The sequence below is a fragment of the Apteryx rowi genome, unplaced genomic scaffold, assembly GCF_003343035.1.
Source record: "Apteryx rowi isolate R43461 unplaced genomic scaffold, aptRow1 scaffold_143, whole genome shotgun sequence".
Classification (NCBI taxonomy): Eukaryota; Metazoa; Chordata; class Aves; order Apterygiformes; family Apterygidae; genus Apteryx; species Apteryx rowi.
In genome coordinates, this window is record NW_020447675.1 from 1,608,050 (window position 1) to 1,620,505 (window position 12,456).

Here is a 12,456-nt window from a genome sequence, read left to right on the forward strand (position 1 = left end):
GACACTGTCTTCAGCCATCTTTTTTCCTTCCATTTGCCTAGAATATTTTCCCATCTCCCCTAATGAGAACTGTTTAATGGGAGGCAGAAAAGGGAGGCAGAAGGTATTGGAGGGAAAGTGACTGGCAGAGTGGAGGAAAAGAGAAGTATTGAAGCTCCCAAGAGCTAAGGCGGCCCAGGTCGGGAGAAGGAACAACTATGACATAAAGAAGGGCTGGAGTTCACAGCTCCCAGAAACACAGAACCTATCTTGCCACCTTCTCAGCCCATGGCAAAGGACAAAGGAACCAACGCACTGAAGAGCTCCCAGCTCTGCAGCCTGGGACTTCTTTCACTTTGAGGGGAGAAAGAGGGAAGAAAAAAGGGAGCCCATGGTTGTTGAGTCATGAAGCCTGGCCTGCAAGTTACCAGCATGACTCTACTGAGCCTTAAACTCCCTCTGCTCCTTCTCTGCAGCATCTGCGCAGCACCCTTCTCCCTCTGCTACTAAAGCCTGTTTAGAACAAGGCTGTTCTCTATTCCACTAACTTCATCTCTGCTCCAGCCTCACAGCTACTGCTCACAGCAGTACTTTTCCTCTGCCGTCCTCCTCCCCAAAAGCACCACTGCTTTAAGAATGACTGATGCAGGCATATTTGGCAAATCCATTAAAAAATTGTGAGGGCAGAAGATTTTTGAAGATGTTGCACAGTTATGTCAGCAGCGAAGTCTCATCTTCCCATGTTCCTTTCAACTATGAAACGGTATGTTGTTTTTATTAAAACAAATGAAACAATGCACTCCATTCAGAAATTTTAGATTTTCTCTACCATATTTTGCCCTTACAGTGCAGTTACATAGTGTAGACATAATCCTTTAAATATCTGAATTTCATCATGAATGCATCATTCCTCAAAAGCCTCGTGGCTGAAAGATAAGGTTACCTTTTATTGGCACTATTCTAAAACCAAGTTGACACAGTCCCACAGCTGTGGGTTCTAGACCTGTTTTGCCTTCTGCATTTGGAATTATAACAGGCAAGACAGTCAGCTGCACAGATGATTCCTTAATAGTTTTACGTAGTGCAAAGTTCAGTACAATTTGCCCTGCCAAAATCCTAAATAACCTTTATGCTAAAATTAGCAGGACAACTTGGGCACATCTTCAGGGATTTACAGTTCATACAGTGTCAGCAATTTAAAATTTGTAATAAAGCACCTGAATAGAATCTTCAAGAAGAATGGTGATTAAAAAAAACAAGTAAATAAGAAAAAAAAAATCAACTTAACATTAAAGATATTTTATAAACCTTTCATCATTATTATTGTGGCAAACTTGCCATGAGCAAGTTTTTATCTAACTCTGTCAAAAGGAATAAGTGTCATTGATGCCCTTATATTTCATCTCTGAAAGTATATTTAACTTGGGATGTTTAGAGAATTTCTTATGTATATAAAAAAACGATATGCACAATGTTAAATATTCTGGGCATCACCTTGATCATATCTTTGTGAACATACAAGCTTTCTTCCTACTCCGTCATACACTTTCAGTTACATTTAAGCTCTTTGAATCAAGGGTTTGTCAAATTTGTGCCTATTAAAACCACTTTACACTTTATTGATATACTATGTGAAAAAATTCTCAACTTTCTGTGAATTTGGAATGCAGCTTCTACCTGAGGGCATTTTACACATTAATAATAATAATGAAGGAATTACGGCATGGGAACAACATACCCAAGAACAAACAGGAAGTCTGTGGCAAAGACAGTAGATGCACTTTGGTTTTAACAGAAACATTTGACTTAAAGCAATGACTGACACATGAGATCTTAACTTTACTTTAATTAACATAGATAAAATGTATTAATCCTTTAAATTCAAAGTATTTAATTGCTAAGAGTAGAAAAATACCTTTGCTGCTTTAGAATATGGAATGCAGACAGATGCAAGAAGTTTAGTCTCTAAATTGTGCTTTAAAATACTGCCATAGAATAGTTCCTGATCTGGATGCTCAGCAACTACAGTTAGCCCATTATGAAAAACAGGCCATTATATTCAATATAAATAACTTTCTTACTTACCAAGAACACTCATGCACCTTTACTGGCAGTTCAAATGTTTATCAYAGAGATATTTTCTGCTTATTAATGCATAACATAGTAACCTAAAAAGAACTTCTCCACAAAGAGCACAGAGATCAAAGGTTCAAAACACTGATAATGCCTTTTAAGCAGACAGTTTGAATCTGTGATAATCTGTGATAATTTGACAGCATGCTGTCAATCTCCTTTTAGTTGATCCTCTAGGTGATTAGGAATTAGAGATATTAACTGTAACTGTTCAGACAATTTTTACTGTAAATAGTACAATGACATTCATACAGTTCAACACTATCTCATTCAAAAAAAGTACATCATCAAGAAAAGCATCAAAAACAGACAAAAAAGAAAGAAAAGAGCTCATTTGAGCCTGTCAGACCACATGTGCAGCCAGTATAAATAACGGACTTCATTTTCACCCAGCCCAAATTCAGTCTATTGAGATGGTAGAGACAGAAGATAGTTAATCTTAGAATGAATTCATATGCAAAATTAGTTATCCATTTCATAAAGCATAATTAAAACCAGCCATTTGGAGCCAATATTAAACCTTTTTTTAAATATTTCATTTTGTTGACTGTTAGCGACAAGAACATAGTTTTGTTGCAACACAGATCCTGAAACAATAGGCCTGATATACTGACACTTCCCTAATGCAGGTTAAGTTGACCTGAAGTGTCCAAGTCTACTGTAACCATGAAGTCAAGGTTACCATGAAGTCAAAGGCAGATGACAAAAAAGCCATGTGCTAGAAGGTATTGTATAGTAACTGCAACTACGCAGGGGATTTACTGAGTAAAGTTTTAAAACAAGGATGTTGCAAAACATCCTTGGAGCTTGGATAGACATGGAGCTAAGCAAATTTTAGCAACATGCCATAAAGATTCAATAAAATGGATTTTAAGTACCTTAAGGAGACAGAACCCTCTAACTATAAAAGGGCATATAATCAAATATTGTAAAGAAAATACTTAAAATATGAGTAACGTAGACAAAACAAGTTGTAAGGGAAGGTATGAGAGGTGGCATTTTAGCAGCACACACACCCACCATGGTAGCTTTCACCGTTTCCCTCACAGGCTCCAGTTTCCTTGCAGTGAGCTGTGTAAATATCAGAGATACTGGATATTTGTATTGCTTCTCTTTCCAACACTTCACTTTGTTTGGCTTGGCAAAACAGTAACTACTCTTAAAGGGGCTGTTTCAGTAGCCAGCACACATGCACGTGCTAGGTAACACACAGCAATAGACAAAACGTTGTAGCAGTATCATGTTTCTAAATGAAGGAGGTACGCTGGAACACCCCTAGACTACTGTATATTTGGTCCCTGGCAAGCTTGTCATAGGCCAAAATAAGGACTTTCCCTGACAGTAACTACATGAAGGGAGCAAGGACTTGCTTGAGGAATCTTCTCCCCGTTACACTGAACTGGGTGTGAACTGGTGGCCACCCGACTCCTTTAAAGCTGTTTCCAGATGCTGCCAAGTGTTTCTAAGCTCTGCTGAACCTTCTTTCCAGCTAAAGGAGAGAGGGAGTTGGTAACAGTGCCTCCGGACTCCCTACTCTATCAGAACTGCCAGCTTAATTAAGCACAGGTACTGTTAACATTTTTCCCCTAGATGCAAGTGAAATGCTGTCTCCATTACCGCTATTTTAGTTATAAACAGATAGCTCTGTAACACATTTTGCAGTTCACGCACATTGAAAGCCATGTGATTCAGTCCATGGGGCTGCACTGTTCTCCATAATAAGCTGTCTGTCTAAATACTTGGCTCCTTTCCTTCTGCAATTGCAAGCTGCCTGCTAATCCCACTGCAGGCTGAATAAACCTGACCACAGCCAATTACCACCTGTTTGCTGGGAGAGCTGGAGAATAGAAAGCAGCTGCAGTCAGGAGGATGAAACACAGCAGGGCATCAGCTGCAGCATAACAGCACCAAAGCAAAACACRGAATCCAGAGGCCTCTTGGAAAACAGTAAATTGCTCAACCCCAAAAGTACTTGACAACCTAAGATTACAGGAACAATCCATCCTTTCAAAACTGTTCTGCAGGGTATGTGAAGGTTGTGCTGGTTACTTCAGTTTTCAAATCTATTTATTAGTATCACAATATTTGGTAATATCACTATACTTTTTTGGTATGATATTATAATATACTTAAATGGTATCACCCACTGTCAACTCAGTATCCTGACTTTATTAATGACAACATCTGTTTTAATATGGATCCCAAATCCTACAGAATTACAGTAGGCTCAGTTCCATATAATAGTAATATARTAAATAAAAACAACAGATTAGACTATACTTTTTTTTGGAGTGAATTTCAAAATAGATGGAATTGTTCAGCATGAGACAAGATATCAAAACCAGGCCTTTTTATAAACTAGACTCTATGAATGTCCCTATACATTTTCTAATCATCATATACAGTAACTTCTACAAGGAAAGCCTAGCAGAATTGCTGCTCCAACCGCTCCTCAGAGGTAACAGTCATTAGCTGCTATACAAAAGGAAAAGGAGGATGAGAATGTGAAGCACCTTGAAAATCTGCAGGGGTCCCAGAAGTCTGCCCTGGAGACAGACCAAATACCAGCAGCTTCTGAGCATGCCAGGAGGAGGCCTGGACCGTTGTACTGTCTGTGAGGGGTTTATCTAACTGCCATGAGCATTTATGGAAAACCAGTTTCAAGGACAGCTGAATTAAGCTATGCTTTCCAACCAGCCAAACTTTTTACAGTATCTCTCTCCAGCCTCAAAGACAGCAGAAATATCAGGAGAGTTAGCATTCTTTTGAGCTGAGTTAATTCCAGCCTGGAATACCACCAACAATATACAGAATACAATACAAAATAGCTGCTTCTCAGTTCTATTACACAATGCTTCTCTTTCCACTTTTTCCTCACACTCAAACCCCCACCTCCCTCCCCAAAACATCTGTGCAATCTTTCTATCTACATATATGTTTGTCTTTCAGAAACTTCAGAAAGTGATTGATCTCTACTCTCAGCAGAGAATAGAGAGTACTCTGGGCTCTTCCTCTCTCCTTCCTCCTTTCAGCAGAAATGGTTTTTGAAAAAAGGCTCTGAGGGGCTCGAATTTGACTATCTGAGGACCAAATATCAATACAAACATGCATTGTCTGTGACCATGCTACTACAAGCTTGATGCACTTCCAATAAAAATGAAGTATAAGATATGCTGAACTTCATCCTTAGGAGACTGGACTGTTTACACACAGACTAAATCTCTTCTGCTTTAAAAAATAATAACAACTATCTTTCAACCTAAGATAGGTAAATATAGAAAATAAGACTGGTGGCTTATTTCTAAGGTTGGCAAAAGAATTCATACAGGAGAGAACAGAAGTGAGAAACTTAGTAGAACTAAACATAAATATCTTATAGCTTTCTCTACTTAATAGGATTCCAGCAATAGCTAAGTGCCCTTTTATTAAATATAGGAAGTTTTGTAATGGAGTAGGATGGCCACATACTTTGCCAATTTAATCAGATACTTCAGAATTGTCATAATCATTGCTAAAAAGAATATTCCAAGATTCTCAAGATGATGTATCCAAGAAAATTTACTGATAAGCTCATTACTCAAATTTTTAGCTCACCATATCAAACTTTTAGCAAGTAACATTGAAACTAGCAACGATAAAAGGAAAAAAAGTGTTTCAGCAATCTACAGGTCAGTATTATCTTATCATCCAGCCAACACTATCAACAACAGAGTAGATAATAAGAGAAACTTTTGTTAATGTTTAAATCTGCATTTGAAAAGGTAGTGCAAAAGACCAATACAGATTTTTGCTGTTTCCTGTTCTATTACCAAGAAACTTTATTAGAGGTGATTTAAATGAAAACTAAAACATGATGGTTCAATAACACAGGAAGGGACAGTAAAACAGCCATGATATTTTAAAACACCATTTTTTGAATGGTATTCTGGTTTTAACTCAAGTTAATCATGTTCTGGTTAAAAACAAAACACTAATATTTGGATATAAACCTACAGAAAAGGATATGGGAGATGCAATGATATAGCTAAAAGTAGCATCAAGCACTACTAGAAAAATTCAACCTAATTCATTTGTTTGGCAAGACTGGAGGAGTGGAGTTTGACATCTACTTTTACTCCACATGGGTAACCAACTTCTTTATACCCAGGCAACCTTTCTGGCTCACATAACAAACTCCCTTTTCTTATATTCTGACATAGCCACAGGAGAAAACATCTTCCCAATCTTTTTCCCCCACATCTTTTGTTCTGCAATCATACAAAGGCTGTACTTCTACAGAACAGATGGAGACTTCCAACCCAAGGAAGAAGCTCATAATTGCAAGTATTAAGGAAGCTCCACTGAAAATAATATAACGTTCTTCTTATTGTTTGTCACAAATGCAGCATTCAGAAGTAAAAAGTTCACAGAAAATTTAATAAAATGGAGATTACTGTTTGCTGAATGTAAGCAACACTATTAGAAAAACAAACAAACAAACAAGAATACTAACAAACTAGCTTCCTTAGCAGTTACGGCTTGTAACTCCAGTACATTGAGGTCTTATTTCACATGACAAGATAGTTTAAGATGAACCACCTCATGAAGGAAAGATTGTCAAAGAAAGTATAATGCTACCAGGAAACATCAGTTATTCAATGTTCTTTAAGCCTATAATTAATCAAGTTACCCTGGGATTATGATGTTGCTGAAGGTGACACTTAATACGGTAACTAACGTAACTAACGTAACTAACGTAACTAACGTAACTAACGTAACTAACGTAACTAACGTAACTAACGTAACGGCCACCTACAGATGCTAGTCATCCAATGACACAYTGCAAGGAGAATATCAGTCTTTCTGACCAGGCCAATTTCAAAGGTATCAATCTGCATATCAATATTTTTTACTTTCATTTCTATACTATCAATGCACTTTAACAGAACTGGCTGTAAATATTTCTCTATGTGAAGTTCATTAGGTGTTATGGAGTCTATTACAATGAACGGCTTGTGTAAAAATTAACCCTAATGAGAAGCTGAGAAATTATATATACAAAAACAAACAAACAAATATTCTGTCGGCCTCACTTGAACTTCTTAATGAGCAAATGTCAAAGAAAAAAAAAATCACAAGACCTACTAAAAAGGCTCCCCATTCCTTTGTTATAAACATTCTCCATTTTTTAATAATCAAACTACAATAAAAACTTGTCAAAAAGCATCAAATTTCAGTTAGAAAAAAAAACTATTTGGAACTTACACACACACAAAATCACTGATACCACATTTAAAGCATCTAAGTCAGATTTTTCATTTACAGTCCACCAGTTACATATGCATATAAATATACATACACTTGCTATGTTCTACAGCAGTGACAACTACTGACAAAATTGGGTATACTGTACTTTTTAAAGTCATTCCAAAAATAACACTTGCAAACACAGCTAAGTGAGTTAATATGGAAATTTACACAAAGAAAAGTAAGGCTTTTTCATACATATCAACCTACCAATGTAAGCAGAATATTTAGTCTGTACTTTTTAAACTAGGGACTTACATGAATACTTACCCTGCATTGTTACTGACAGCAGTTATTCCCTTTACTCCAGTCTTCAGTAGACCCCCTATCAGGTTTTCAGGGATCCCACACAATCCAAAACCTATGCAAAATAAAGAAAACTGAATATGTAACAAGTATTTGAAAGAACACAGTTTAATCAAAAGTCTGGCAACATGCACTGGTTGATTGAAAATCTTTTCTGAATAGATGAGAACAAGCTTCTTAGATGACTAAAGAGCCCAATACTTCTGGAAAGAAACCTTTCTGGAATAAGAATAGTAGACAACAACTAACTTTGCACCTAAACCAAATCTGAAGTACTTAAACTCAGAAGTGTGACTCAAAAAGCTTTATTCAGTTGCACCCTAGTGCTGGAATCTCCTAGAGTCACCAGGTGCTTCCCAGCTTGGATGAAAGCAATTAACTATTAGAGGTCTGCTCATACATAAAAGGCCTTTGGAGCAGGGCTAGAGAACCTTGGCTCTCCTAATGTGTCCCCAAACCACTACACTATTCCATTATACTCATTATTTCACCCTCTCTTTCTACCTGCACAAAATGTCAAACAGGAGTGAAGAGTTCTCCCATACAGTGCAGCCTATCATTAGGTGATAAAAATCTGGGACTCCTAACCTGCTGGGGAAGATCTGTGACACGGGAAGCATAACAACCCAGAACTCCACCCAGGCTGCAGTGCCTAAAACGCCTACGTGCGGTGCAAGAACCCTATATGCCTAACAAAGTACCATGCCAAATTTGAGGCACCTAAAGTCTTAGACTGGGCTCTAGGAACAAAACTATTAATATTTTGTTCCCAACCACTTAGCCTCAGATCTTTCTTTGTTCCTATCAAGCAAAAAAAAAAAAAAAAAAAGCAGCAATTCTTCCCATTAGGCATTTTGCCTCATTACCGATCTCCAATGATGTTTCCCATGTTTTACAAAGTTATGTTAATTATTCTTCTTCAGCACTAAAAATCAGTTGCAACCAATTGCATAGAGAGGTTTTTTTTCTTTAAGTGGATTGAATTGGGTAAAATTCTGAAAATCACCCAGAAGACTCAAAAGCTCAATACACATTGAAAACCAATGTGACACAATTTCTTGACTCTTCTGAAAATATTACATGTATCCATTTAGTGTAACATAGATAGATATTATCTTCTTTTCCCAGTCAGAAACAGGTTAGATGATTTGCTCAGCATCAAAAGAGCCAGTGACAAGGAGCTACAGAATATAGAGAATGCCACCATAAACTTGATCAAACCAGAATTTCACACTATTTGAAATAATAACACTAACCTGAAAAGCCCAAGTTAATATTTTGCATTCAAACTGGCACAAGTAAAATCTAATATTTCATTAACGTGGAAAAAAAAATAATTATTTTTCTGCCAATTTTTCCTCCCCTAACAAGCAAACAGGTATTTTCTTACTGAAAAAGTTTGTCCCACGAGTAGCAGTAAGAAATCACTTGTTTAAAATATTTATATAAGAATATGGATTCTTGAATTAGTTAATTTAAAAAGAATGAAGGTAAAAGTATTTCTTTAACAGGATACAAGATTTCATCCATAAAGAATTTAATATTTACCACCAACAAGTATAGTTGCCCCATTGGGTATATCTTTTACAGCTTCTACAGGATCAGTATAAAACTTGGTGTTGCGTTGACAGCTGGTAGAAAAATAGCACCCACAAATCTGGAACAACATTAACAGAAACAAGTGAATTAATCAAAAGCATTATATTGTAGATTTATAATGATGACGATCCCTGTAACTAAGTAAGATGTGCAAAAAAAGACTGATATCTCCACTCTAGACACTAAAYGTTTGTGGAGAGAGAGAGAGACAGAGACAGAGAAAGGTTCAGCTGCAGCATCCTTTATGGACCAGTATCACTCTGGCATCTCTAAAGCAAAGTGAACTCATCTGTTTTCTCTCCCCCCAAGTCATAGCATATTTTGCTATTCTGTTTATATGCATGATGAATGCTTTAGAGCTAATACAAGCTTCATCAATTTGACAATATTCAAAGGTATTTTAAATTTCTGAGTCCTACACTACAGGAAGTCAAAATTTGTCAACAGTTTAAACAGACTCAAATGCTAATTCCTCAGCATGACTTAGGACAAGACTGCTCTAGCCTGTATATAGCTACTTGTAGCTTCAAAGATATCCAGGCACTAGGAATTGCTGAAGCAGAGGGCCAAATCCCCACAAAGTTGGAGAGGAGGCCAATGAATGACACAAAGTGCTGCATTGTGCTAGCAGTATTGTAAACAGGGACTCTCTTCAACAGGGTGACGCTTGCACCAGCTTTCTGATCCAGTTTTAGGGCTCCTTCTGTTGCTGGAGAACAACCCAGAATCAGGGAGATGGCGACAAACAGAAAAAGAATGGGGGCAGGTGCATAGGCAGGTGGGAAGTCAAAAGAACTCACACCCCCAAAACTAGACTTCACACTATAAAGCCATTCTACAGTAAGTGTCATAGCTCACCTATTGCATTCTTTGGTCATAATTATCCTAAACTTCCCCTCCCCTCCTTAAGTATTTCCCATTACTGCTATCACAGATAGATATTAATCAAGTACTGTCAAGGCACTAGCACCAGCTGATATTTAGGTCACCATACTACATGGAGGCAATCTCAATAAATTCAGAGTATTTGGAGTTTAATATACTTCATATGTCCATATGTCTCCACTTCTAATTTGACAGCCGAAGCAGGAAATTTTAGGCTGTGAAAGAAGGAAAAGAATGACTAAATAAGTAATAAATAACCTAATCTATACACATTTTTTAAAACAGTAGTGTAATTCCTCCCTAATGAGCCTCTTTTAAGATATAATTACAACCATTGCAATAATTTTTGGCTCCATTTCAAGATTACACAAACTGCCTTCTTTAGAAAATTAAAGCTGCAAGAGTTTATAATGAATATTAAGAAAACCATTCTAATGGGAGGCTTGCTTATCTCATTCCCAAGGGAAACATTGATGCTACTTTGCTTTGATGGGCTTAATAAAACATCAATAAGTAGGTCATAAGGAATGATTCTATACTGACTGAGAAAAAGTAAAGGACCAAACATCATGGTCAATTATACCATGACTATTTCTTCCAGAAACCTTTTTTCAGGACCACAGTAAGATTGTGAAGAGCATCTCCTCCGGCCCCCTTCTACAGGAGGTGACAAAAGGAGCAGTAAGCAGTGGCAGCCACAGGAGACCCAGTCCAAGCGGAGGGCAAGCGGCAGGGCAGGAGGGCTCCAGGCGGCTCCTTGCCCTCAGGTCTGACCAAGGGGGCAGGGCTGGAGAGAGGCCAGGCCACTCAGCCCATAGGCACATGGGCAACAACATTTTGAAGAGACCACAGGGTACCTATTCCCTGAACCTCCTCACAGGTGTACCTATAACAGTGGGGAACAATATTCTAAGATTAGAAGAGTATAAACCTTTATCCCCATTCAAAAAGCAGCAAATGTCAGTCCTAAAAAACTTCCTATTCTGGCCCCTACGCACACCAATAATGGCATTCATCTCTTCAGTCATTGTGAGCATTTCCTTAAGGGTAAGTGATGTAAGCTTTGTCTGACTTTTCTTAATTACTGTTAGAAAAAAATGAAGATGAAAATAAAAATGTGATGCCAGTGTAACAGCAAAAGTGTCTACCACTGGTCACAAAACTTTGTCAAGCTGGTCAGAAGAAACTAACAGTGAAATCCAGTTCCAGCTGGAGTCCTCTGAACTTTCTCTGTTACTATGTTTACATAACACCTGAAATGAGTACTTTATCCTAATGTAGACATAAAGTGTGACAATAAAAGGAAAAAAACAAATGGGTAATCAAAGGAACTTGGACCAACCCCCCCCCCAAAAAAAAACCCCAGCCAAGTCAAATCCAAGATCTATACCAGACCTCTTCTAGGACAGGTTAAAAAAAAAAAAAGAAAAAAAAAAAAAAACTAGGTTACAGTTACAATGAAGCAAGCTGTGTTACGCAATACCTGCCTGGATATCTCTAAGAAGGGTGTCTGCCCTACTCTCCTAATTATGTTTTTCCTCAGTCCCTTCCCCACCCACTCTGCTATTTGAGGGCTATGAGCTTTCACTAAGCCAAGGCGCTGGAGAGCACCCACACTAACCCACAGCCCTGGGCTGGGAAGCTAAACGCCCTGCAGTCAGCTGTGAATCTGGCTGCCCAGGTTCAAGAGAAGCAGAAATAAAATGGGGACAGACAGGCTTTTAGGATAACCAGCAGAATAGAAGGAAGTAATACAGGGGAGCAAAACAGCTTAGCAAAACACAGGCTGGGAAAGACGCAATTATTGTCCATAACCCATCAGGAATAAACGTGGGGATGAGGAGGAGAGTAGGTGAGCTTCTTAAACTAAAGCAGACCAACAACAAGAAGAGGCAAAGAAACAACGCTGGCTCAAGAAGAAGCCAGTCTGTGCAGGGTCGCACGCAGCTGAGCACCAGCAGATCCATGGGGTCTGGACGAGCCTTCCCCGAGCGAGGGCAGAGGCCTGGAGCGGCCGGGCCGCGCGGCGGGGCTCGCCGCAGGCAGAGCGGGGACTCACGGGGGGCAGCGGGCTCGTCCCGCCTCCGCGGGAGCCCCCAGCCCACGCCTGGCGCGGCGCCGTGCGGGCAAGACAGCACCGGGACGTAAAGCGACCTCCTGAAATCATGCAGCGATTTCGGACGTCGGAAGGAAAGAAAAAAGAAAAGAAAAGAAAAGAAAAGAAAAGAAAAGAAAAGAAAAGAAAAGAAAAGAAAAGAAAAGAAAAGA

General features: G+C 38.5%; 1 protein-coding gene across 1 annotated transcript in view; it reads right to left on the reverse strand.

Moving 5' to 3' along the window:
* Window positions 1–12,456, reverse strand: part of OXCT1 (3-oxoacid CoA-transferase 1) — an 81,259-nt gene that overhangs the window by 67,750 nt on the left and 1,053 nt on the right. The window contains exons 2-4 of the mRNA XM_026058114.1: window positions 10,347–10,403; window positions 9,253–9,361; window positions 7,669–7,759 (exon numbers count right to left, since the gene is read on the reverse strand). Of these exons, the coding sequence (XP_025913899.1) occupies window positions 7,669–7,759; window positions 9,253–9,361; window positions 10,347–10,403 (257 nt within the window). The remainder of the gene's footprint in view (window positions 1–7,668; window positions 7,760–9,252; window positions 9,362–10,346; window positions 10,404–12,456) is intronic.